The following is a 22,935-nucleotide window of genomic DNA, read 5'->3' on the forward strand; positions in this document are numbered from 1 at the left end:
ACTCAGCAGGCCAGGGTGGGATGAGAGGCAACTGTCTAGTTCTCTAGGCCTGATCTGGGTTCAGGGACTCTGCCAGACTCCCCTTGAGCTGCCCACATTTCACCCACCAATTCTAGTCCCTCAGGGAACCTCAGTGAGCCCTTGGAACCCATCACGGGTGGCACACATAACTCACTTTTGGCTCTGGGACACCGGGGAGATCCCTGTGTCCTCTGGGCAGGGTAGCAGGAAAGAGGTCATAAAGAAGAAGCACAGGAGGGTCAGCCACGTGGGGGACATGGAACAGTGTGAGCAACAGTTTGTCAACGGAAAGCCAATGGGGATCGTACTGCTTTGGCCAGGTGTGTGGGAGGGGGTGCGGCACACCTGGTCTTCTCTAAGACCCAGCCGTCGGTCACCTGCCTGCTCAGATCCCCGTCCCTGTTCCGGTCTCCATCTCTGAGGGGACAGCCCCAAAAGCCTCAGAACCAACTGCTGTGCAGACAGACACTTTATTTTCTGTGACGGGGGCTACACAGGCCCCCATGGATACAAGGGGAGCTCTGTGCCAGCCTCCAGGCTATGACCTTGAGAACCTTGTCTAGCATTCTGTAGTCTCTGGGGTGGGGCCTAACCACAGGCCTGGTGGGCTGGTTTTAGCCGGTCCTACCAGCTCAGGGCCGCTTTAGTCCGGTTTAATTTTCTGGGTTGAAATCATAACTCCTCAGGCCCATCGCTGGCCAAAGATAATGATGCTCTGGCAAGGCCCACAGCTGGGAGGGGGAGGCCCTTGTTGCTCGTCGAGCAGAAGTCGGCTTCTTCTCCGAGTCTTCTCTTCCACCCTCATGGTGTGGTTTCCTTAGGACCCCAGGCTTGCTTGACAAACTATTCCAGCTTCTTGGGAGTCTTGATGGGGGTCGGGGAGGAAAGTCCGTGCAGCTTCTGCCAGCCTCTTGGGGTGGCTGCCTGTTTGCAGTCTTGACTCTCTGCTGCCCTCGTGTGGCTATGGGGCCCGCTGATGCCACACCACTGTACAGGGCGTGTGTGCGTGTGTGTGCGCGCGTGCGTGCGCGCGCACTTAGCAGGACTGGAGCTGAGACAGAACCAGAGAAATCTGGCCCTTGTGTCTTCTCTCCTGCCCCTACTCCTGATGTGTGGGTTCCACAAGTAACACTAAGGCAGTTGTGACACCAGCTGAAGGACACTTGTTTGCCAAAAAATTGAAAGAAAAGATAGGGCTCATTATACTCATTTGTAATGGTGGAGATTTGATGTCAAGAACGTGAGGACAGTAGGAGGTCTCTGACCATGGGGGCAGGTTTCCTTTTGCCAAGCTGCCCCCTCCACTGTGGCCGTGTCAGCCTAAAGAACCCAGGACAACTTTGTCCTGGCAAGAGTTGCCTAAGAAGCTGTCAGGGATGTGGGAAAAGAAGATATGGAGAGAGGTCTGGTCAGTCTGTTTCCCCTTTGCTCCTCATTCCTTGGGTACCATGTGCGCCCAGGCTGGCCAGGTTCCAGGGCCCTGTGGGTCCTGACCCGGCATACAGAGTCACAGGGCTCTAGCTCAGGCTGCTGTGCCAGTAGTGTCCAGGCTGATGGAGGCAGGGGTCCTCAGCTTGTCCCCTGTGGGGGTCCTCAGATGTGGTGTGCTTCAGAATCACAGGGAACTTGTTAAGATGCTCACCAAAGTCTGAGGAGAACAGCTGATCCTGTCTATTGGCTCCCTTTTATGGTTGAGGAAACTGAGGCCTGGTTGGGGGGGTTCTGGATGAAGTTCACTGCTGAAGGTCACAGGAGTCCAAAGATTTCAACTTTTTACCGTTCTCCTCCAGTCCAATGTATGCATGTGGCCACCAGCCCTTGTTCAGGGGCTCCAGCCCCTTGGATGTCTGGGAAGGGGCCCAGGGAGCAGCTCCCTCCCTACATCCTGTCTGTGTCCTGCAGCAGGGTGCCCACCAGGCTGATGACCTGTGAGGCTGGCTGGACTGCGTCATACTCCGCGAAGAGGTGGCATACATTCTCCTGTGCCTCCGTCTGGTTCTTGGCCACAAATCCAAAGATCCTGGTGGGACAGGGCAGCCCGAGTGAAGAGTGGGGCCCGGGGAGGCCTGGGAGGGGAGCTCAGCCTGTACAGCCTTCCTCCCTGCCCCTTCCCCAGCCCAGGGGCTCCAGCACCTCATGATGGGAGTAGGACCTGCCTCCTCTGTCAGGCTGGGAGGGCCATGAGTTCAAGATCTGGGTTTCTCATTTTGAAAGGGGGCTCCCTACAGACCTGTGTATTTCCATTAGAGTAGATGCTTCCTGAGGGCAAGGATGGGCCTTGATTGGGGCGCCCCCAGTATTAAGGCTACTTGGGGTTAGAGTCTGTGCCTCCCACATAAAACTGAGGTCTCCTAGGTCCATGTCTCCCTCTCAGTCTGGAGGCTCCCTGAGGGTGGGGGCCTGTGCTTCCCCCATCAAAACCATAGGCTCTTAAGGTCAGAAAGGCCCTCCTTCCCCAGCTCCCTCCTTATGCGGTTGCCCCAGGGGGACTCTGATGGCACCTGACTGCGCCAGGAAGGCCTTACCGGGAGGGCTTGCAGTTCTTCTGCCACCTGTGGGAAAGGACCAAGAGCAGCAGTGAGCACCGGGGCTTTGCTCCGTCCACGGGCTCTGGCTGGGCGGCGGGGGAGAGTGGCCAGCTTTGCCCCCCACCCCCGGATGCCCCGCCCTCCTCATTCTGCTGCTCCTGGCCCCGTGAGGTCGCAGGCTCTGTCTGGGACCCCAGTCCCAGCGTCTGCAGGAGGCCTCGGTGGGCAGCTAGGCCAGGGATGGCCTTCTTAGTCTGGCCCAGCTTTGAACTTACTTCTGTTGTTCGGGGTCCGTGCCACAGAAGCGGAGGGTGGTGAGGGGGTAATGGCGCCGGAAAAACACCCTGTGAGGAAGGGGGAAGAGAAGGGGAGCTGGTGAGAGCCCGTTCGTGTCATGTTCCACCTCCATTGTCTCCAGCTTCTCTGAAGTTCAGATGCCCTTTCCTTCCAAGGAGATCGTCAGTTAGACCCTTACAGCCTGCTGTGGCCTTTCCCACCACCGGGCCCTGGGGCACATGTTTGCACTTTCCTATTTTTATGGAAGGCATCTGCCCTGTGTTCTATGTATTGGGTTTTCTAACTCCCCCGAACCATGTCACTTAAACTACTTGAGGACAGGAATGATGTCTTGGTTATCTCCAGCTCCTGCAGCCCAGGGCCAGGCTCCTGCCTGACTGAATCCTTGACCCTGGGAAGGAGGATCTCATCCCACTGGGTCCCACTGGCCAGCCAGAGTCTGGCCTACAGATGCGCCATCAGTGGGTGCAGATTCAATCAGCACCCAATGAATACTGGTCAAGTCCATCTCCATCAGTCACAGTGAAGGGGGTCTTTGGCAGGAGGTCATTGGAATAGGCCCAGAGAAGGCAGAGAACTTGCTTGGGCTTACTCAGCATGTCTTCAACCCTGCTGGGTCCAGGATCTTGAACCCTACCTTCAGTGACCCCCGGCTGGCCCAGCCATCCCCTCCAGTTCACTTTGCCCAGCCCCAAAAATCCAGGACAAGGGGAGTCCCTTACTTTCTCTGGATGTCGGTCAGGGTGATGCCCTGCTCAGTGACTTTGAAATGGACCACAGTGGGCGTGGGGAGGACGTCCCTCTCCAAGGTGGTGGAGATGGCCTTCTGCATAGCCAGGGCTCCGGTCAGGGTCTCCACACTCACGGAGCTCAGGTAGAGGGCGTGGCAGCCTGTGGGAGGGAGATGCTGTGCTAGGGCCCTGCCAGGACCTACGGGTGTGTGGGGTCAGGGGGTAGGACTCCTCCTTCTGCAGGAAGGCAATGGGGCTCCTCTTTGAGCCACCAGGCAGGCAGGGACTGTGTGGGTGACCGCAACTGAGGCCAATCCCAGAGGACTTTGGGGTCGTTTGTTGCTTTGCACTGTTCTGGCCAGGCAAGGGAGGGGATGTTGCCTTATAGGGCGTCCAGGCAAACCTTTCGTCTGTCCAGATGCATGGCTGCCTCCACCTGCACCCACCCTGGGGCTCTGGTTCATTGGTGAGAGAAGAGAGAGAAGACAAGAATGGGGAGCTGCCCTAGTCCTCAGGAGTAGGAGCTGTCACTCAGAAAAGTGCTGATCTGTGCTGGCCTCTGGACATGAGGAAGGGGGATATTTCTCCTGTAGAAACCCCCAGGACTTGGACCTGACACCCCAACAGAGGATCCCAGACCCAGAGACCACATTCAGGTACTTTAGACCCAGATCTAGATGGACCCCAGCATGCCTGCGGGATGGGATGTAAGCCTCCTCAACACCCCTGCTCTCCTGCCCCTCTTCCTCCTGGCCCACCGCCTGAAGCCTCTCATATCCTGGCTTACAGGAAGGGGAGGAATGTGGCACCTTGTTAAAGATGAAGAAATAAAAAACCTGTGATGGGAAACACGTGTGGACCTGTGTGTGCGGGTGTGTGCCGCAGGGCTGGGAGGTGCCCTCGGGGCCCAGCCGGGTGTGGAGCCGGCCCCATACCACTCACCTGCAGAACTCTTCAGGCAGGAGGCTCGGCTGTCTGTAGAGAGGTCTGAGGCCCCATCTCCACCTCCCAACTCTGAGCCAAAGCAAAGGAACAGGCCCCCAAGGGGCAGGAGCAGAGTGAATGGACCCTTCTCACAGGAACATTAATCCCTTTGAACATCTCCCACCTCCGCCCCCACCTTCAGGAAGTGACTAGGCTGAGAAACCAGGTGTGAGTAACTAGGCAAATAGGGCTCAAACGCCTAACTTGCAAGCCTTTTGATCCCTCCTTTCTGTCTTCACTCCTCCAGCCCTTGGGCTGTTGCAGTGGCCGGGTCCTGGGAGGCTCCTGACCTACTGGCTTCTTTCAGACTCCACTGCGGGCCTCCCTGCCGCTGACCCCTCTCCAAGGGCCGCCTCTCTGCGGCTACTCCCCCTGCACACCTAGAGATGACCAGCTCCGTCTGGGGGTGCAGCTGGGCTATAAGCTCTGAATGGGGCTTCCTGACCTGGGTTCGAGGTCTGTCAGTGCCTGTGGGTGAATTACTTATTGCCTCACACCCTCCTTGTCTTATCTTCGAAAGGGGGCAACCACAACATCTGCTTCTCAGGGTTGTAGTGGGTTTGAATAAAGGAGGGAATGCTCAATAAGTGCTGAACCTGGAAGAAAAAAACAAACCTCTCCAAACCAGCTTTCATCCTCCCAGACAAAGCTATTATTTATCAAACACCTACAGGCATTGTGCTAAGAGCCCTGCCTAGCTCTCTCCATTAATCTCCATGCCAATCCTGCATGATATGACTGTCCCCATTTCACAGATGAAGAAACTGAGGCTCACAGAGGTCAACACTCTTAAATTCTCACAGCTAGGAAGTGGAGATGTTGATGGACCCTACAGCATGCACTTTCAACTGTGACACCAAAATAATCCATAAATAAGGTGAGATGTGACCACCAGGAACCTTTCTAATAAGAACAAACGGGGCCAGGGCCTCAGTGCTGCCTCCTCGGGGCCCAGACCCACCTTTCTGTGGGATGGTGAGTTTGCAGGGCAGGGCCAGCGCCATGATGGAATGTTGGCACACGAAGGCAGAGAGGCTTCCTACAAGGCGACAGGCAGCCCTGTGTGAGAAGGCCTTCCCCGGCCACCCTCCCAGCCCAGAAAGGCAAGGTCCCTCGGGGGCCTGCAGGCCGAGAGGCTCACCAAAGTAGGGCTCCTCATCCGCTCCTTTGAGATGCACCCCTTTGGCAGAAGACTCGATGAGGAAGTGGCGGATAAGGTCACTGCTGTCCTCAGCTGGTCACAGAAAGAAGAAGGAGTGTATGTGGGAGTTCCAGAGCCCTGTTATGAAACACTGACCAACTCATTCCCTGACCCGCCTCCTCTTGGTCCCTCCAGCGGTTAGCTTGTCCGTATCGCTGCCTCTGGGTGGGGCTGCAGATAGAGTCTTATCTTCCAGGCCTCCCACAAAGGGGGTGCCAATGCCTTTGCTCAAGGCTTCCATGCCCAATAATTCTCCTTTCAGGAGACTTTTCTCTAGGTCTTGAGAGCTACCAGGGATGGTTCCTGACGACTGTTGATCGACTCTTCAGCTTGATTTCTCTCTCCCCCTAACCACTCCTTCCCAGGAGCTATTCCCCACCAGTGTTCCTGCTGGAGCCAGGCTGGCCCTGGGAGGCTGAGCAATGCTCCTCTGTCCCTTCTCACCAGCCCACAGCTTCTGCTTCTCTTTGGGCTTGTTGGCAAGGTTTCCTTGATAACCAACACCACCCCAGAGGTCACGTGCTTATTTCAACAGAGAGGTGTAGTGCTCAGTTACCTTCTCTGTTTGTTAATTTAGTGTGGGCTATTACCTAAGTACCTTGTACTGTAATGACGTGCTTTCATCTGTCTCCCTGGGGAGGTGTCCCAGTGAGGAACCCTGGTGCAGGGTGATGCTCTATAGATAGATGTGTGTTGCGTGTGTGAGACATGGGAAACCATGTGATAAGATAAGCCAGCACACACATGATAAATGAGCACACACATGTGATTAAGATAACACACACAGGCTCTCTCATGATAAACCTGGTCTGGACAGGGGTGGGCACCCAGATGACAGCAGCCTGGAGAAGGGCTGGGACCTCCTCCTCTTCTTCCCACCGTGACAGTAGAATGGGGAGTTTGGGGACTCAGGGAGGCAGAGGCAGAGGCGGCTCATGCTTGCCATGAAAGGAGAATCTCAGCGAGCGCTGGTGCTGGAGGGCAGCTGGGAGGGCGCGGAGCTGGACCCTCCTTCCAGGAGTCTCTACAGGCCTGGCCCAAGGTCACCCTGCAAGCTAGTGGAAGAGCTGAGACTAGAGCCCACCACAGCCACAGCCTGTGGACAGGGACAGGTGCATACCTGGTTGATTCTGGGCAGGTCCGGGGGCCTCCTGCACCTTCAAGGCAAGGCCGAAGGAGCCCCGGTAGGAGGAACTGTCCCTCACGACGAAAGCCCCTGGCTCCTCCTTCTTCAGCAGCTCAATTGCTGGAACAAGCCTTGGGTCAGAGACAGTTACCCTCCCTTTGTCCCCTGGACCCTCTTTGTCCCTAGCCCCACCAGTCTTCATAGAACAGAATCCCTTTCGTTCCCAGGAAGCCCTTTCTGTTGTCTAATCTCCACCATTCCTGCTCAGTCCCTATTTCCTTGGGTTGTGAGGGTTGCGGGACACCCTCTCTTGGACTGCCATTTGCCATTCCTTCCTCTACTATGTATGACCCATGGTCCCAATCTCCCAAAGTGGGGTGCAGGACCCAAACTTGATTCCTGGTCCCGGATCCCCTGAAACACAGTGCTTCCTTTTACCTTGTTCCCGGGTGATGCTTGGCTTAAACCAGTACTTAGATGTGTCCATCACAAACTTCATGGTAGGCTGGATGTCCCTGGTGGGACCTGGAGACAGAGGAGGGGGATGCCGTAGACTGGACAGAGGGGACCCGAGAGACCCTCTCCTACTCCTCTACCCACAGGTCCCATTCAGCCCGATCTACCCTACTGTGACCCCATTGTATCTTCAACTGCAAGAGGTGAAATCCAATAGAAGAATCCAGAGCTTGGCACATCTAGGACCTTAGGAGTCTCCCCTTGTGTCCTTGGTAACGGGTCACAAACAAGGAGATAAAATCTCAGTTTAATGAGAACCAGTTTCTCAAATCCAGTGTTGCCTGGTGTGGGCTGAAATAAAGGATAAATAAGGGATTCTGAGATACATCATTTGTTTGATTTCATACCCTCTTCTCCCTTAAAAATCCTATAAGGTCCTTGGGAGTATATTCAGTTCAGAAAAGAAAATGAGAGAAAAGGTGGAGGAAAGGAACACCATAGATTTGGGTAGCGCCTGCACTTGGAGATCAGGAGACAGGGTTCTTGACTCTGATTCCTGAAGTCCAGAGGGGACTGAGTGAACTAAAAAAACCTCTGAGGGTCTATAGCACCCCAATAGCCCAGGAGATTAAAGTGAATATTAATTTGAGAAATTTTGCAGAATTTGATAAGATCCTAGGCTATAACTAGTGATAGCCAGGATGGGAATATCACCAGGCTAAGTCAATGTGCTCTTTGAGAAGCCAATAATGGCCATTTTCCTGGGTCTCAAAGGCAGAAAGCAGTGGTCTTCAATTTTGGCATCTTGAAAAGGTGTGTTGTGGCCAGTTTAGAGTAACTCATTGTGAAAAATGTAATAACATCTGCAAATGATTTATCCTAGGAAAACTATCTGAGTAGATTCAAAGGCATACCGGTCAGGCCATTTTCCCTTGCAGATAATGACATGGCTGCACGAGCGGGAGTGAGCAGTGGATTGGAGTGTACATTGCACACCCTCCAGGGTCACCTTGATGCCTGCGGCTGACTGAGGTTCTGAGAAGTGCCAGGGTAGGCAGGGGCTCTACTCCCAGGAGAGGTGCTCCCCGTGGGTGCCAAGGCTCAGCTTCTGTGTTTACTGCTTCAGTTCTGGTTGCTTTTGTTCTTTTTGGACGCCTGTAGCCACAGACTACGGGAAGGAGGGTGTTTGCTGTTTTGTGGTTTTTAACTGTCTGAACTGGAATGCATTGTCTCCGTTGCCCTGTCCTCCCCTCTGTGTGCTCGTCATTCACGAACGTCAGAGGTACGACTGACTCTCCCTCTTCTGGGTCAGTCATCAAGCCTGCCGCTTGCGTATCCTGAGGGTCTCCTGGCTCTGAACTCCCTCCTCCACCCTGTCCTGCCCTGGTTCAGGCCCCCACTACAGCTTGCCCTGACCACTTAATGATGAAAATCCACATAAGACCAAATAAAGACTGCTCCCCTGCGCAGGCCAGGCACTGCAACTCAGCTGCCGTCAGTCTGCCAGGCTGAACTAGTGAATGTGCATCTCTGATCCCATCAATTTCCAGTTTGAGACTCTGATGGCACCCCATTGCCTAAAGGGTAAAACCTACTCCTTAGCTTGGTGTTCAAAGCCTTGCACAATCTGGTCCCAGGTTACTCTTAATGACCTCACTCCACACCCAATACCCCAGTCATTTCCTAAACACTCAGTGGCCTTCCACACCTTCATGACTACAGACTCACTCTTCCTGGGAAGGCCCTTCTTTTCCTGCTCTGGCCTTGGACTTTTGATCCTCTTTCCAGATACTGTTCAGCTGTCACTTCCTCTGAGGAGTCTTCCTAGTTCTCCAGACTAAAAGATCATTCCTTCCTCTGTTGCCCCATGACACTTAGGACATCTCTTTACCCCTGTGTTTATCATACTCTATATAGTGATCCTTGTTTCTGTCTTTCTAGACTGTTTGTACATCTCTGTATACCTACGACCTGGGGACAGTGTTTGGCACTCAATGTATTGATCTGCCTTTGCAGAAACCCACTGTGTTTTATCTATTTCCCCCTAGCCAAACCATCCAATATTTGAGGTGTGGGATTACAACATACCCTCTGGGGATGTGGTGAGAGGGGCATCTGTCAGGGTCTGGCTTTGGCTCCTGGCAGCTGGATATGGGTTGCTGGAAGAAGCCATTTCCGGCTGGACAAAGTCCTGGTGTCCTGCGGTCTGTGGGGATGGGGGACACCCAGGTTCCGGGCAGCCGTTGATCAGCACGATGGGTATGTCCACCATGGAGTTGGCGATTGATGGGGGGCAGCTGCTGGCATGCTCCTCGGCCAGTGGTGGGGAGTGGGTTGCTCTGAACTGGCTCATGCTTGGGATGGGGTTTCTGGGGACCTGGAAGTCACTGGCTCTTGTACACAGGGACACTGGGCTGAGGCTGTGGAGGCTGGAGGAAGAGCTGGCTGGGCTTTCCAAAGATCTAGAAGATGACTGATGGCTGGAAATGCTGGAGTGGAGGAGGGACTGGCTGCTGCAGAGGAGAGAGCGCCAGACCAGACAGGTGGGTGTTAGGGTGGACACTCAGGGGCCAGAGCCAGACTCTAGAATCTACTATCTAGGTGCCCATTGCTTTGGTTAAATAGAACTGTTTACTCCATCCCCCACAGCCCAGAGCAAGGGACATACCCACTGATCCCCAAAGAATGCCAAAGGATATAGAAATGTCCCTGCATTGGAGTCTCTGGTCATTTAAAGTAGTCAATGAGCTGAGCCCCTGTAGGTCATGTGGGCTTAGGCTGGACAGGGTTCCCTCTGCCTCCCCAGCCAGGCAGGTGTTACTGAGCTGTCACACCAGCTCCTGAAAACCCCCAAGAGCCCGGCACACAGGCTGGACCTAGGCTGGACCATGTCCATGGCTGATGAGGAGAGAATTCCCAGCTGGAGGAAGAGGAGGCGGTCAGCTCTGCCTCCAGCCAGACTTCTCTCTGAGCTCGGAGGCCCACCAACACGCACGGCTGCAGGCCCCAGCCTCCCTGCCAGGGAGCTGCCTTGGCGCAGCAGCTTTGGAGTCAGGGGCGGGGGACAGAGGCCCCGTGGTTTGGTCTTCCCGGGCAGGATGTGTGTGTGTGCGTGCAGCTCCACTGTGAGGCTGCAGAGAACCGGGCTGGGCAATAATAAAAATAAAAATAAAATGAAAAATAAAATAACAACGCCCAGGGAGGTTTGCTTTCCTCCTGCTAAGTTTTGTCAGCAGCAAAGAGGAAGGAGGCTTTACTTCCCTAAGTGGTTCACCCATTCCACCAAATTCTATTTACACCTCTGTGTCTTGAGGTTTAAAAAAACACCTTCCTTGAGATGGGTTGTATAAGGGCTGGAAAGGATACAGGTGAACCTCATTAATGCAATAGTTCTTTTCCCAAGAGAGAGTCATAAATACAAATTCTTGTATATTGAATCATAGTTTAAATGGCTGAGGAAAGCTTGAGACCCAAATGATGGTATAAAAGAGAATATTCACTCTTATTTTTGGTGCATCCTAGAGTTTGCTCAGACAGAGCAGGGTGTCCATCTGTGATTTTAGATCTGTTTGTGTGTGTGTATGTGTGCATGTGCGTGCATGTGCTGTGGAGGCTATGTCAGAAGCTAGAGTGAGAGTGACCTACCTTCCAAACACGTAGCTGACTTCAGATGTTGGGCTGGCTGACAGTATGGAGACCCTGCTGCCTTGCTGTGGGGTCAGGCCCCCCAGCCCCTTCTCCAAGCCTGGAGATGCCACCAGTGGGGAGCCCAAGCCATGGGGGCTCGAGGCCTTGCTTCCCATGCAAGGGATGGAGATGCTGGGAGAGGGTGAGGGACACGAGGAGGGGGCCACTGAGTGGGGAGGTGGGCGCTGGTGCCCCCTTCCCTGGCTCCCAGAGAAGATGAGGCTCTCGCTGCTGCTTCGAGTCTCTCTGGGGATGTCTCTGGAAAGGAGGAGGCCACCGCTGCGTGGGGACCCCAAGGGCGGGGTGACGGACGGGCTGGAGCAGCGCTGGGGGCCATCATGACACCTTGATCTGGTAGAGGTCACCTCGATGTACTTTATATCTTTGGGGAGAAGAGCAAAGCATTGGTTAAACCCAGGGGCCTGGACTCCCAGGATGGGAATGCTGGAAGTGTCCTCAAGACCATCTGGCCCTCTTTTATACAGATGAGGAAACTGAGGCTCAGAGAGAAGCTCAGTGGATTCAGATTAGCACCTGGCTCCACCTTCCGGGCTCTGTTCCAAAGTCACCCTCTTGGTGATGTCTTCCTTTGCAGGGGGGAAGTGCAGTGGAATGACACAGGCCTTGGAGGCAGAAGACCTGGGTTTCAGATCTGGCTCTGCCTCCTACTGCCTGGGAGAGCGCAGCCGAACGACTCACCACCCACAGCCTCAGCTTCCATCCTTGTCAAATTGGGTGACCACACCCACTTTCAGTGTTACAGTGAGGATGAAACGGGATGAATGCAGGCAACACAGCACTGCTCCTGGAACACAGGAAGTCTTTTAAAACTGGGAAATCCTCTCCTTTGTGTAGGTCCCTGTTGAAACAACTGTGTAACGGAGTGTGCTGGTCACCCTTTCTAGCGCCTCTATTACGCAGGGCATGTGAAGGCCGGTTCTATGTCTGCCTACAAGGAAGCCAGGGGGTCTCAGGCTTGGCTGCACACTAGAATCACCGATGAGCTTTTTAAAGTCCTAATCCGCAGGCTACACCCCATGCCAGATAGATAAGAATCTCTGGGGTGGACCCTGGTCTCAGGTTATTCATTCAGTTCCGCAGGTGATTTCCAAGGTACGTTGAGCTGTACTACTGTGGTTTCTGGCTCAGCTGGCAGCTGGGCAGATGTGCAGAATCATAGGCTCCACCCCAGGCCTGCTGAATCAGAACCTGCATCTTAGAGAGAGCCCTGGGGTTCTGGGTGCACTTTGGAGTCTGAGGGCTCTGTTAGAACAGGAGCACCCCGAGGGCAGGGTTTACTGCATTATTGAGCTGTGGCAGAGATTGGTTATTAAACATGCCCCAGGTTGGTTCCTGAGCTGCTCCCTTCTGGAGGGCTTCCCAGGGTGGCAACTGGGGCACAGTTACCAAGAAACTGCACCCTCAGCTCCCCTCTGCCAGCCTCCCACCTCCTTGGGCTCTGGCACATGCACCAACCGCTATTCACCATGACTGTGGAGGCCCTGCCTGCCCCAGCCCGCCCCAGGTAGGACCTTCTGGTCCTGCTCATGGTTACTGCCTCTGTCTGAGCCTGTTGGAGCCAGGGTGGGGGTGGAGAATTACATCAGAAGAGGGGAATTAGTGGGCTGACCTGGGCATGCTGTTCCGGGAGTTGCAGAAATAGGCTTCACTTTGTCGTCAGATGAACCTGGGTGTGAGTCCTGGGTTTGCCACTTTTCTGCCAAGAGGCACTGGGTAACTTTCCTAATTGCTCTGATTCTCAGTTTCCTCATCTGCAAAGTGGGGATCTAAAACCAGCCTCCTAAGGTTGTGGTGATGATGCAACACACTGATTAATGGTGCCTGGAGCTTGGCCCATGGTGGGCTTTGAGAAGCATCTCCTACCTGTCTGCATTTTGGGGCCAGTATGGGTCTACTAAGGTGGGGGGGTTCCACTGCTAAGGGCAAGAGGGGACTATTTGGCACAATGTGTTATGGCCTCTGAAAGAGAAAAAGTCTTGGAATGGGGTAGATTCTTCTGGAAGGTTGGCAAGCACAACTCCTATTTTTATAGGACTTATTGTGTTTATACCTATAATCCTCTCAAGCCTCACACAGCCCTCATGCCCAATTCCAGCAGGCATTTCTTATACAGAAGAAACTGAGGCTCAGAGAAATGTGGGAGTGGAGCTAACATTTATTGCACAATTTTTCATAAAGGTTGGTATTTATCAAGTACTGTGTGCCAGCACTGTTACAAACATGTTACCTGTGTTAGCACATTTAACCCTCACTACTTTATTGAAGTGGGAAATATTATTAATTCCATATAAAAGATGAGAAATCAAGGTTCTGCAAGGCTGAGTCGTCTGATGCTGCACACCTAGCGGGTGGAGGAGCCTGACTCCTGCCCCTACGCTCTGTCTGGGGGGCCTCTTCCAGGACGAGGGGCTCCTCTGGACTCTTTCCCAAGGCCTTGCCCTGTGAGAAGGTGTTTTGGCTGCTTTGGGGAGGGTCTCTGGGGCTGGTGAAGCTCTGAGCCCTCTATTCACTGGGTCATTCAAACACCTACCAAAGGCCTTGCTTGGGGGCTGAGCAAGCAGAGTAGGTGTGAAGGGCAGATGGAGTCCTGGAGCTGTGAGTCAGCTCCCTGCTGCCCCGAGGTGGATGTGGCTGGGGGAGATGGAGGCTCCCACCCATCAACTGGGTGCAGTCACTGTTTACACTGTTTACAGGCAGGAAACTTGCCCGCAGGGCAAGTCTGAGCAGGGCAGGGTGGATGCAGGTGCCAGCAGCAGGCCAGGCGTATGGAGGGAGAGCATGTGGGTGAGGGTGGAGAGACAGTTATTAAACACCCTTCCCTTGGGATTGGCAAACAGCCTTGCCTGGCAGAAATTGCTGGAAAATGAAATGTGGGAGCCTGTTCCAAAGATGGGGAGCAGTGGCAGAGACGGTAAAGGGATATGGTGCTTGCTTTTGGGATCCATGTTCCCTGTGTGACGGGGACCCACCCCAACCAGGCTTAGTTTGAAGGAAGGTAATTAAGAGGCAGAGGCAGAGAAGCAAGGGGCAGTTTGCAAGCACTGGGGAGATGGGGCCTCAGAAAAGGAGGCTGGAGGCTGCCTCCAGACATTGATTCTGCGAAGCCCTAGAGGGCAGGTAACTAGCTCCAAGGAAGACAGGAGGGCAAGAACAGGGACTGTGAAGCCCGTAAGACTGGGCGTTGCGGCCTGGCTTACTACTCACTCACGGACCGTGGGCCTTCCACTCCCTGAGCCTCTGTTTTCCTCATCTGTAAAATGAGGCTACCATTATTTCCTTCACAGGATTGTGTATTACAAAATCTATCCACGTGTATTTAGGGGAGGGATCAACATTGGATCACCAATGTTTAACTTTTAATTTTGCCAAGATAGGACAAAGAGAAATAGTGAACACCCACCACAATTGCAGAACATTTTCCCTTCAATACCCCAGAAGTAGGAAGGAAGAGAGGTAAATGGAGGGACGTCCTGCACATTTGGATACATTTGGCTGGATGAATACTCAACACGGTGCCCGAGATTAGATACACTGTCACGGGACAGTGAGAGCTCTGTCACTTGGGTTTGGTGGTGGTGGTGGAGCTTGGGATGCCATGGGAAAGATGCCTTCCACCACAGCGACATGCAGGCACTGGGTAGTCTCAGTGATTGCAGAGCACTTTCTAAAGGGGAGCCAACCCACTGGCGGTTTGGGGCAGTGAGCTCCCAGGTATCGCAGGTGTCCAGGCAGGTTAGAGATGTCCAGAGGTTAGAGGAGAGGATTTTAAAAAATCCCACCAGAAGGGACTAGGGCAGAGCTAGACATCTTTACCAGGACCCTCTGAGCCTGCCACTCCCCCACACTCCGTTTTGCCCAAAGTTGGGTGGACACATCATCACGGTGGGAGGTTGTGCCCAGGGCCTCTAAGAACACAGACTCCTGCCTATCAGCCCCTTGGAGTAAGGGTCTGGTTGTCAACGTCCCCACCCCATACATGGGGATGCCCCACAGGGACTGGTCTCGGCCTAGCTGGCCTTAAGTGTCTGGAAACCCTGCCTTGGGGCATAAACATTAAAGTCCTGGACTTGCTCCTGCCAATGGTAATTGGGCCCAAGCCACCTTCCCAGCAGAGATATGCCCACGACTGGCCTTATGAAGCAGGAAGACTTGAGAGATAGAGGTGATTATTTTAACAGGCCTGGCAGGCAATGCTCAGTGGGAGGAGCAGAAGGCAGGCGGGAGACCAGGAACCTGGGCACCGCAGGACCTGGGTGCCGTACTCACCTCCACCCCAGAGCCTGAACCTAACCTTGGGCTGCTCCTAAATGCTTTCCCAGTGCTTAATAAAAACAGCCACCATTTATAACGACTAATAGTGTGCCAGGATGGGTGATAAACACCCAACAAATATTATTTCTTTTAATCTCAGCAACACCCTTTGAGGGAAGAACTCATCTCTATTTCACAAATGAGGAATGTGAGACAAAGAAATGAAGTAATCATCTTATGTAAGACTTGCACAACTCCAGTTGATTAGGCTAGACTAGGTCCTGACCCAAGTCCATCAACTTGAGTGTTTTCATCTGTAAAGTGGGGATAAAACATTCATCTCTCATGGGGGTGGATTGGAAGGGTTAAAGGTTCTATTATAAAATAGTCAGCACAGTGCCTGGAAATATTGAGTAATATAACAGAAATTCTCAAGGATCCTATTTCCAATCCAATTGTAGCCCTTAATTCATGCTGATTGTTTAAACTCCTGGACGCCTCAGTCTCCAGTCTGTATATGGGCCTGCTGTTCATTGACCGTCATCAGAGTATATTCGAAACTCTTTGTTTGGGAACCTGAAGCCAGATATAGGGATTTCTAGATTCCCTTGTTTGTAGTGGTACATTGGAGTTGGCTTGAACTCACTGGTGAGAGTTGATTGTTAAATTTTTAGGATTTTATCCAGTTGGTTGCTAAACTCAGCCATTATTAAAAATTACATAAACTTACAGTGAAATAACTTACATTCAAAACAAAAGTACTAAATACTCAGAGTTCATCACATCTAATTACTTTACTATTATCTGTACTCTTGAAGTTATTTACATCTATTTTATTGGTACGATGGAAATACTATATAATGACCTGCTACTTTGTATCTCTTAACAATGCCTTCTTCAGTGACATCATGCTGGTAGCTTGAAAGTGGCCATGGTGGGAGAATTTACACCATGGAAATTGGAAGACAAATTGGCTTCAAATCAGGGTTCTTCCTGACCCAACCATGGAGCCAGTTGTTACACATTTACTAGCACACCACTGCTTAAGCACAACGGGGTTCCCACCTTAAATAGACTAAATTCTGTGTCTCTCCAGCCCCACTACTTCCAGCTTGGACATCTCCAGAAAGATACTCCTATAAATAAGGACAGGGGCCCAGATAGCAATCCTACAAAAATTTCAGGGGGCCCAGTTCAGGACCTAAAGAGAGACACCATAGAACAGTGAGGTTCAGAGAGTCCACGTGTATCAAGCTCTTATTTATATTATGGCATTGCTCAAAACTTTAGGAAACAAATTGAATTGGGTAGTGAGGAAACTTGCATTTATCCTTGTTTATATAGCAGAGAAAACAGAGAGGTTAAGTACCTTGTTTAGGCCTACACAGCACCTCCCAACAGGACATTGTACCCTGCTCCTCTGCTTTGATGGGAAGTCTGTCTTTCTCATGAGGCCTAGTCCCCAAGCCCCCTTCCTGGTATTGTGCCCCAGGTTCTTACCCAAGGCTTCGGGCTCCTCTTTCTTTCTTCTTGAGGTAGTGCTCTGGGTGGGTTCTGCCCAGGGGCCACCAGCCCCGGATGGGAGCAGCTGGAAGGTGGGGTCCAGTTCCAGAATCATCTGGTTGAGGCTCTCCAGTGAGAAGTCAACATAGGAGTCAAGTTCCTCCAGGGCCCCCAAGGACTGCTCACCAGGTAGGAGGCAGCTGTCTTTGCCCCCAGCTGGGGGTGCCTGTGGGAGCCTACTGGGGGGTCCTTTGCAGGGCATGGGGGCCAGCAGGGCCTGGGCTCCCCAACCTTCTGTGGTATAGTAAGGACACTGAGGTGGCAGGCTGGGGCTGGGTGTTGGATGCAGAGCCCTCCTGGCTTCCTCACAGGGAGCCAGGCTGACTGGATGGCCTCCTGACAACAGAGGGCTGGACATCACCTGTGACATGGTGGGGGCAGTGACCCAGCGGTTTACTTCTGACTTGCAACCAGCCTTACTTACATCCCAGAGACGTCACTTGCCAACCAGGAACTCCCAGGACCTGAAAGAGGCCAGGGGTTGGGACTGAGTAACTTTCAGAGTGGCAGCCCCTGCCTCCCTCTCCCTGAGCAGAGGCATATTTACTCTTTCCTCTAGAAGCATGGGAGCTGGAGTCAGACTGCCTGGGTTTGCATCCTGGCTCCACTCCTTACTAGCTGTGTTTTAGGCAAGTTAATTAACTTCTCTGTGCCTCGGTTTCCTTTTCTACGAAATGAGTTAATATTTGTAACATGCTTAGAACAGTGCCTGGCACATAATAAGCATTAGGCAAGTGATTGTTAAATAAAATAACTTCGATAGAAGTTTTGAATATCTACTATGTCCCAGTCTAGTTATTAAATAAGCTGTTTTCTACTGAGTAATTACTACATACAGAGGCACTGTATCTACACATAAAGCCTTTAAAAATCCTCCTAATAACCCTATGTGAAAGATGTTATTATTTCATTTTACAATGTGAGAACATAGACACAGAGAGGTAAGTAACTTGCCCAATAGTCATACTACCATCAAGTTTCAGAGCAGGACTGAACCCCAGGCTGCCTGATTTCAGGGCCCCTGAACTTGGCTGCTATTCGATGTGGGCCAGTTGGTGAAACAAAGTAAGCAGGTGAACAACCATAAACTGTCACCAGGACCTAGTGGAAGCAGAGGAGACTCTGTAGGCACTGGAGGGGAGGTCAGGGAGGACTTCTTGGAGGAAGGGGCATGTAAAAGGGAGATAAGAAGAAGGAGCTAACTGGATAAGGCAGGTAGGGCCGAGGAGGAGGGTGTGTTCAGAGGCCTGACAGAAAGGGGAAAATACAAGGCATTATTGAGAATCTGGGAAACGGAGGTCACCTAGGGTGGATGGAAGGAAAGATGTGTTTGGGGAGGCAAGCTGGCCAGACTCTACAGAGCCTTGCAGGCTGGGCTCAGTAGTGCTAACTGAGCCCTGAGGGCAATGGGAAGCCACAAACAGTTTTGAGCTGGAGAATGAACATCATCAGATGATGTTCATTCCCCAGGGGCTCATCAGGGAAAGAGATGTCTCAACTTCCTCATTTCCCTTACTGTAGAAAGTTCTTGTTGTCTAACCTCAATGTAGCATGTTATTAATTTCATACAGGTGTGCTGGGTAGGAGGAAGAGGTTCTGGGGCTGAGACTGCCAAGAAAACTCCAAGGAACTGGGGCATGCTGGCTGTACTACCACTGCCGGCCAAGCCTCACTGCGTGCTCCCTCCAACACACCTCAGCTCTGCTTCTCCCTTTCTCTAAGATGCCTCCTTCATAGCCTGCTTTAGGGTCAGACCTCCAGTGTTGGCAAAGGCATTGAGACCCGCCTGGGCCAAATGAAATGAATGAGAATTCTAGTCTGAAGGTTCAGAATTGAATCTCAGCTCAAACAGCTCCTTAAGGTGTTACTTTGACCCTCAGTTTCCTCATCTATGAGATGGGAATAAGAATTTCTGCATTGTACCCTCCCAGGAATCAAGGAGGGAATCAAGGAGGTGCTGCTTGTGAAAGCAGTTGGATAAGTCTAAACACTCCTTAGAAAAAAGGGCTTATATAGAGTATAACAACTTCATAATAATTATAGCTCCTGTTTATTCAGCACTTGCCATGTGCCAGGCACTGATCTGCATGCTTTGCACATGGTAGTTCTTCTAATCCTCTCACCTCTATTACCAGCCCATTTCAGATGAAGAAACCAAGACTCAGAATGGTTAAGAAATCTGCAAACCCAGAAAAGCGGCAGAGCTGGGATTCAAACCCAGGCTGTAGGATTTTGAATTCTTCACTTCTTATACCATATGAAGCTCAAATACAAAGGGATATCTGATGTCCAGACAGGGGGTGGGATTTGCCCAAGGGGGCACAGTAAGCTAATGAGAAAAGCCAGGCCCCTTTTCTCTCCCACAGCTCCTGTAGGCTCCGCTGCCAGACATCTCCATGGCTGGGTCCTGGAGCGGGACCGTGCATCCCAGCTTGGGAAGCGAGTCTATAAATGGCAGTGGAGGGAATAGACCTCCGAACTCCTTGCAGAGGGCAGCCGAGGACACGGCACTGTGGCTTTTCCCTCACGTGTGCTCTAAGCAGCCTGGGTTTGTTGGGGCAGGACCTTAGCACACCCTGCCGGGTTTTCAGCTGGGCCCTGAAGGGAAGGCGGGGTTACTGACTTTGCAGAGCCCGCTGGCGGCTGGGTCTCCGGCTGGGTCTCCCGCCAGGACCGGGACTCAGGATGTCTGCCTACTGATTTGGAAAGTGCTTTTTGTGCCACCCCGGGCAAGTGTCCCTTCCTTTCTGGGCCTCGTTGTTCCATCTGCATAATGGGAATATAATAATAACAGACACTTCAAGCCTACTCATTTCATTTTCTCAATGGTTCTGTGAGAAGGGTGCTCTTACTCTGGGTCCGGAGAGGTGAAGGGATTCGCCCAAGGTCACACGACCCACAGAACCCAGTGGTGGGACCCGGTTTTGAACCCACGTGGTCTTGGCTCCACAGTCCCACGTTCATATACCCTGTGCCACCCTTTTACACATTTGTGACGCTTTCACCTCTGCCCCTTCTGGGCTTCTGGAACCCAGTGGGAGAGGCCAGGGATTGGGCAACAAGCAGGCGGCCCCTCAGGCTTCTTCAAACTCCTCTCACGGTCAACAGCCTCTGAGCTGAGCCCCCAGACCGCCCAGGGCAGTGGCTGGGTCTCACTCCTTTCTTCCTCTGCACTCTTTCTTTGCTGTTCCACCCAGCACAATTCTTTAGCTCTTACTTTCCTGCTTTCATGGGGAGGGGAGAGTGCCTGGGGCTCAGGAGTGAGTGTGTGTGTGTGTGTGCGCGCGCGCGCGCGTGCACAGGGGTGGGGGTGGGTGTATAGTGGGGAGGGAGGGCTCCAGCCAGCTCCCGCTCTCTTTGTAGGCTTCTCCCACCCACTCCTTTCAGATTCAGACTTAAATCTCTTTCTTTGTTCCCAAGGGCTCCAGAGGCACAGGGATCCCTCTGCCTTGGAAAATCCCCTCTTCGGCTTCATTGCCATCCTCTTCTGCCTTGCTCTGCCTCCTGCAAGCCTAGGTCAGTGAAGAGAGGTGGCACAGGGTGAAGCCTGAGTCTCCCCAAAAGCACTTTGCCTCAACAGCTCAGCCCCTGCTTCACCCCCAGCCTGGAAGAGTGGCTTCTGATTGCCCCACGCCCTCCACCCAGGCCCAGTGGAGTAGGAGCTGGAACAGCTGCAGCCGTCCACCCCTGGATTCCTGGCAGCCTCTGAAGGACCCTGCTGGGGGGCACAGGGCCAGGCTTTGTTCTCCGGGCTGGGAGATAGGGAGCCTGGGTTCAGTGCCCATTCTTTTCCCAAGTCTCTGTGACTTCGGGCAAGCCTTTCCCCTCCTCGGTTCTCTCATCTGAAGGGTACAGATTTCATTCCCGTAAAGTGTTGAACTACTGGGTCTGTGGTCCTTGGACCACCTCTCCCTCTCATGCACAGCCTCATCCCTGTTTCTCTCCTCCTTCACTGCAAGCCCCTAGGAGAGGTGGAGAAGCTGAGGACAAAGGGGTAAATGAGTTAGGGTCAGAGAAGGTGCTGAGTCTCCTTTAGAGAACAGCAGTACCTACCTGGTGTCCAGGGCGGGCAGGCTGGCTGCTGCGTTCACTTCTGGCTCCTGGGACCAAGACAACTGAGTCCAGGTGAGGTGTAAGGGGAGGCCGGGTTCACCTCCAGACCTGCCTTAAGAGCAGCCCGCCCACTGGCCCTCCCTCCTCCCCTCAGGGCTCTACACGTGGCCTGACAGCCTGCAGGCCCCGCCCCACCCCTCCTGTGTCTGGACAAACTCAGGTGGGGCTGGCACTGGCAGGGCAAGCCTCGGCGGCCTGGCCTGGAGCAGGGGTGTGTGTGTGTGTCTCCCAAGCTTCCTGCTTGCTGCCTTCACCTTCCACCCCCACTATATGCTAGGGACATGGGGTTTGTTAGGACCAAGGTGTGCTGTGGGCGCTCCTCTTACCATGTGCCTGCCAGGGGAGGGACTTTGGTTTGGTAGAGACAGCAGAGAGTGAGGGCCTTGGCCTTGGGAAAGCAGGATGCCAGTGGGCAGAAGACCCTTCTGATTGCCCCATACTAAGCTCTCTGTGCTGGGTCACATTGTGGCAGGCACCGGGAGGGGCCCATTGGAACTAAGTCTGGGCACAGATCTTGTCTTTTCTTCCTCGTAGCCTGGGAATGGAGTTTCTTACCCAAGGGGAGGAGGCTCTGAGTGTCCCTAACGGCCTTGCTTCTCTTCATTCATTCACTCACAGGCTGTCCCTCTGTATAGCTTCGTCTGTGCCCCAGGGTGAAAGTTCTAGCTGCTGTGATGGCAGGAAGACCAGAAGTTGGGGCATTCCCTCTCCCTGCCCCCAACTCCCTCCCTGTTCTGTGCCCGGGGCCCCAGAATGTCATGAGGGGGCATCCGGCCACGGTGGGGGAAGGCACTGGTGGCAGAGCCAAGCGGGTCTGGGCAGGTTGGTCTGAGGTGAGGGGGCCAGCCATCTCCAGCTCAGGGACTCCTGGTGACCCCAGCAGTGGTTAATCTCAGGGCTGGCTGGGTGAGCTGCTCAGAGCCCCCATGATGCTCAGGGGAAGGGCTTCTTGCCCTAAAGGTTTTGCTGCCCTGTGGTTTCAGGGAGGCATGACAAACCAGTGGTCGGAGGCCAGAGAGCAAAGCTATGCAAAGTTATAAAAGGTGCGCCATCATGATGGTGGCATTAAAAGGTGTCTCTGGGCGTCCATGCAACTCAGCTGGTACACATGGCTTGGAGCACAGTTGTGTCTTTGAATGAAGAAAGTGGTGCCTCTCACTGGGGGTGGATTCAGATGTAAGCCAGGTTGCACCACACACAGTGGCCTCTTACCCATGAGGCTGCAGCTCAGGATTGGGGGATGGGGTTGGGGGGCAGCTGCTGAGTATCTGTGGTGGGAGGGTCAGGTTACAGTGAGGTGATGTGCTTGCCCAGGATTACGGTTGTTCTGGCATCAGCCCTGGCTGCTTCCCTGGGGCTGGCACAGAGGATGGGCTTTGCTGCAGTTCTTCAGGGTCAGATGTGGGGGAGCAGAGGGTGGGGGCGCGCTTAGCCTTATGACCCTGTGTCTGAGGGTTATGGTCTTGGCAGGTTTGGCTTTTTGGCTCACATTAGGCCACTTCCTTCACCTTAAGCTAGTCCCAGGAACACTGATTCCAGCCTTAGCCCCCTCACAATCTCTGCCCACCCACCCCTCCCCAACTCCTGCCTCTTCCCCCACCCACTTCTGTTCCACCCACCTTCTCCTTCCCTCCCACTGACATGATCAGCCTTCCCAAAGGGTGAGACAGCATTTCTTTCTCCATCTCTCTATATGATTGTGTGATTTTTCTTCTTCAGCCTGTTGGTGTGATAGATGACATTGATTTTTGAATGTTGAACCAGCCTTGTATACCTGTTTATACTTTCTTGAACTTAATTTGCTAAGTATTTTGTTGATTATTAATGTTTTTACAACTATGCTTATAGGAGATATTGGTCTGTAGTTCTCTTGCAGTGTCTTGTCTGGTTTTGCTACTTGGGTGATGCTAGTCTCAATGAGTTAGAGACTGTTCCCTCTGCTTCTATCTTCTGAAG

The 22,935-nt window shown here is 53.0% G+C and overlaps 1 protein-coding gene across 3 annotated transcripts; it reads right to left on the reverse strand.

Annotated features, from left to right (window-relative positions):
* Window positions 1-475: 475 nt before the first annotated feature.
* TNS4 (tensin 4) lies at window positions 476-21,069 on the reverse strand. 3 transcript variants are annotated; one of them, XM_036930459.2, is made up of 13 exons: window positions 20,920-21,069; window positions 16,804-17,330; window positions 10,990-11,413; window positions 9,433-9,857; window positions 7,327-7,413; window positions 6,883-7,008; window positions 5,703-5,795; window positions 5,523-5,600; window positions 4,520-4,591; window positions 3,569-3,737; window positions 2,825-2,893; window positions 2,547-2,573; window positions 476-2,041 (listed from the first exon to the last, which is right to left on the reverse strand). In XM_036930459.2, the coding sequence occupies exons 2-13, from the start codon at window positions 17,234-17,236 to the stop codon at window positions 1,900-1,902; spliced, it is 2,145 nt and encodes a 714-aa protein (XP_036786354.2). In that variant the 5' UTR covers window positions 17,237-17,330; window positions 20,920-21,069; the 3' UTR covers window positions 476-1,899. The 3 variants fall into 3 exon arrangements, with proteins under 3 accessions (XP_036786354.2, XP_036786357.2, XP_057357451.1); XM_036930462.2 differs by lacking the exon at window positions 4,520-4,591; XM_057501468.1 differs by lacking the exons at window positions 476-2,041; window positions 2,547-2,573; window positions 2,825-2,893 and having other exon boundaries at window positions 3,688-4,386.
* Window positions 21,070-22,935: the final 1,866 nt, after the last annotated feature.

The sequence above is a fragment of the Manis pentadactyla genome, chromosome 4 (genome assembly GCF_030020395.1).
Source record: "Manis pentadactyla isolate mManPen7 chromosome 4, mManPen7.hap1, whole genome shotgun sequence".
NCBI lineage: Eukaryota > Metazoa > Chordata > Mammalia > Pholidota > Manidae > Manis > Manis pentadactyla.

Excerpts from the sequence above, each read along its gene's own strand:
- TNS4 (XM_036930459.2), bottom strand. The coding sequence starts at position 17,236 with ATGTCACAGGTGATGTCCAGCCCTCTGTTGTCAGGAGGCCATCCAGTC. Across the intron at positions 11,414-16,803 it reads AGAGGAGCCCGAAGCCTTGG|ATATAAAGTACATCGAGGTG; the intron begins GTAAGAACCTGG and ends TTCTCCCCAAAG. Across the intron at positions 2,042-2,546 it reads AAGAACTGCAAGCCCTCCCG|GATCTTTGGATTTGTGGCCA; the intron begins GTAAGGCCTTCC and ends CTGTCCCACCAG.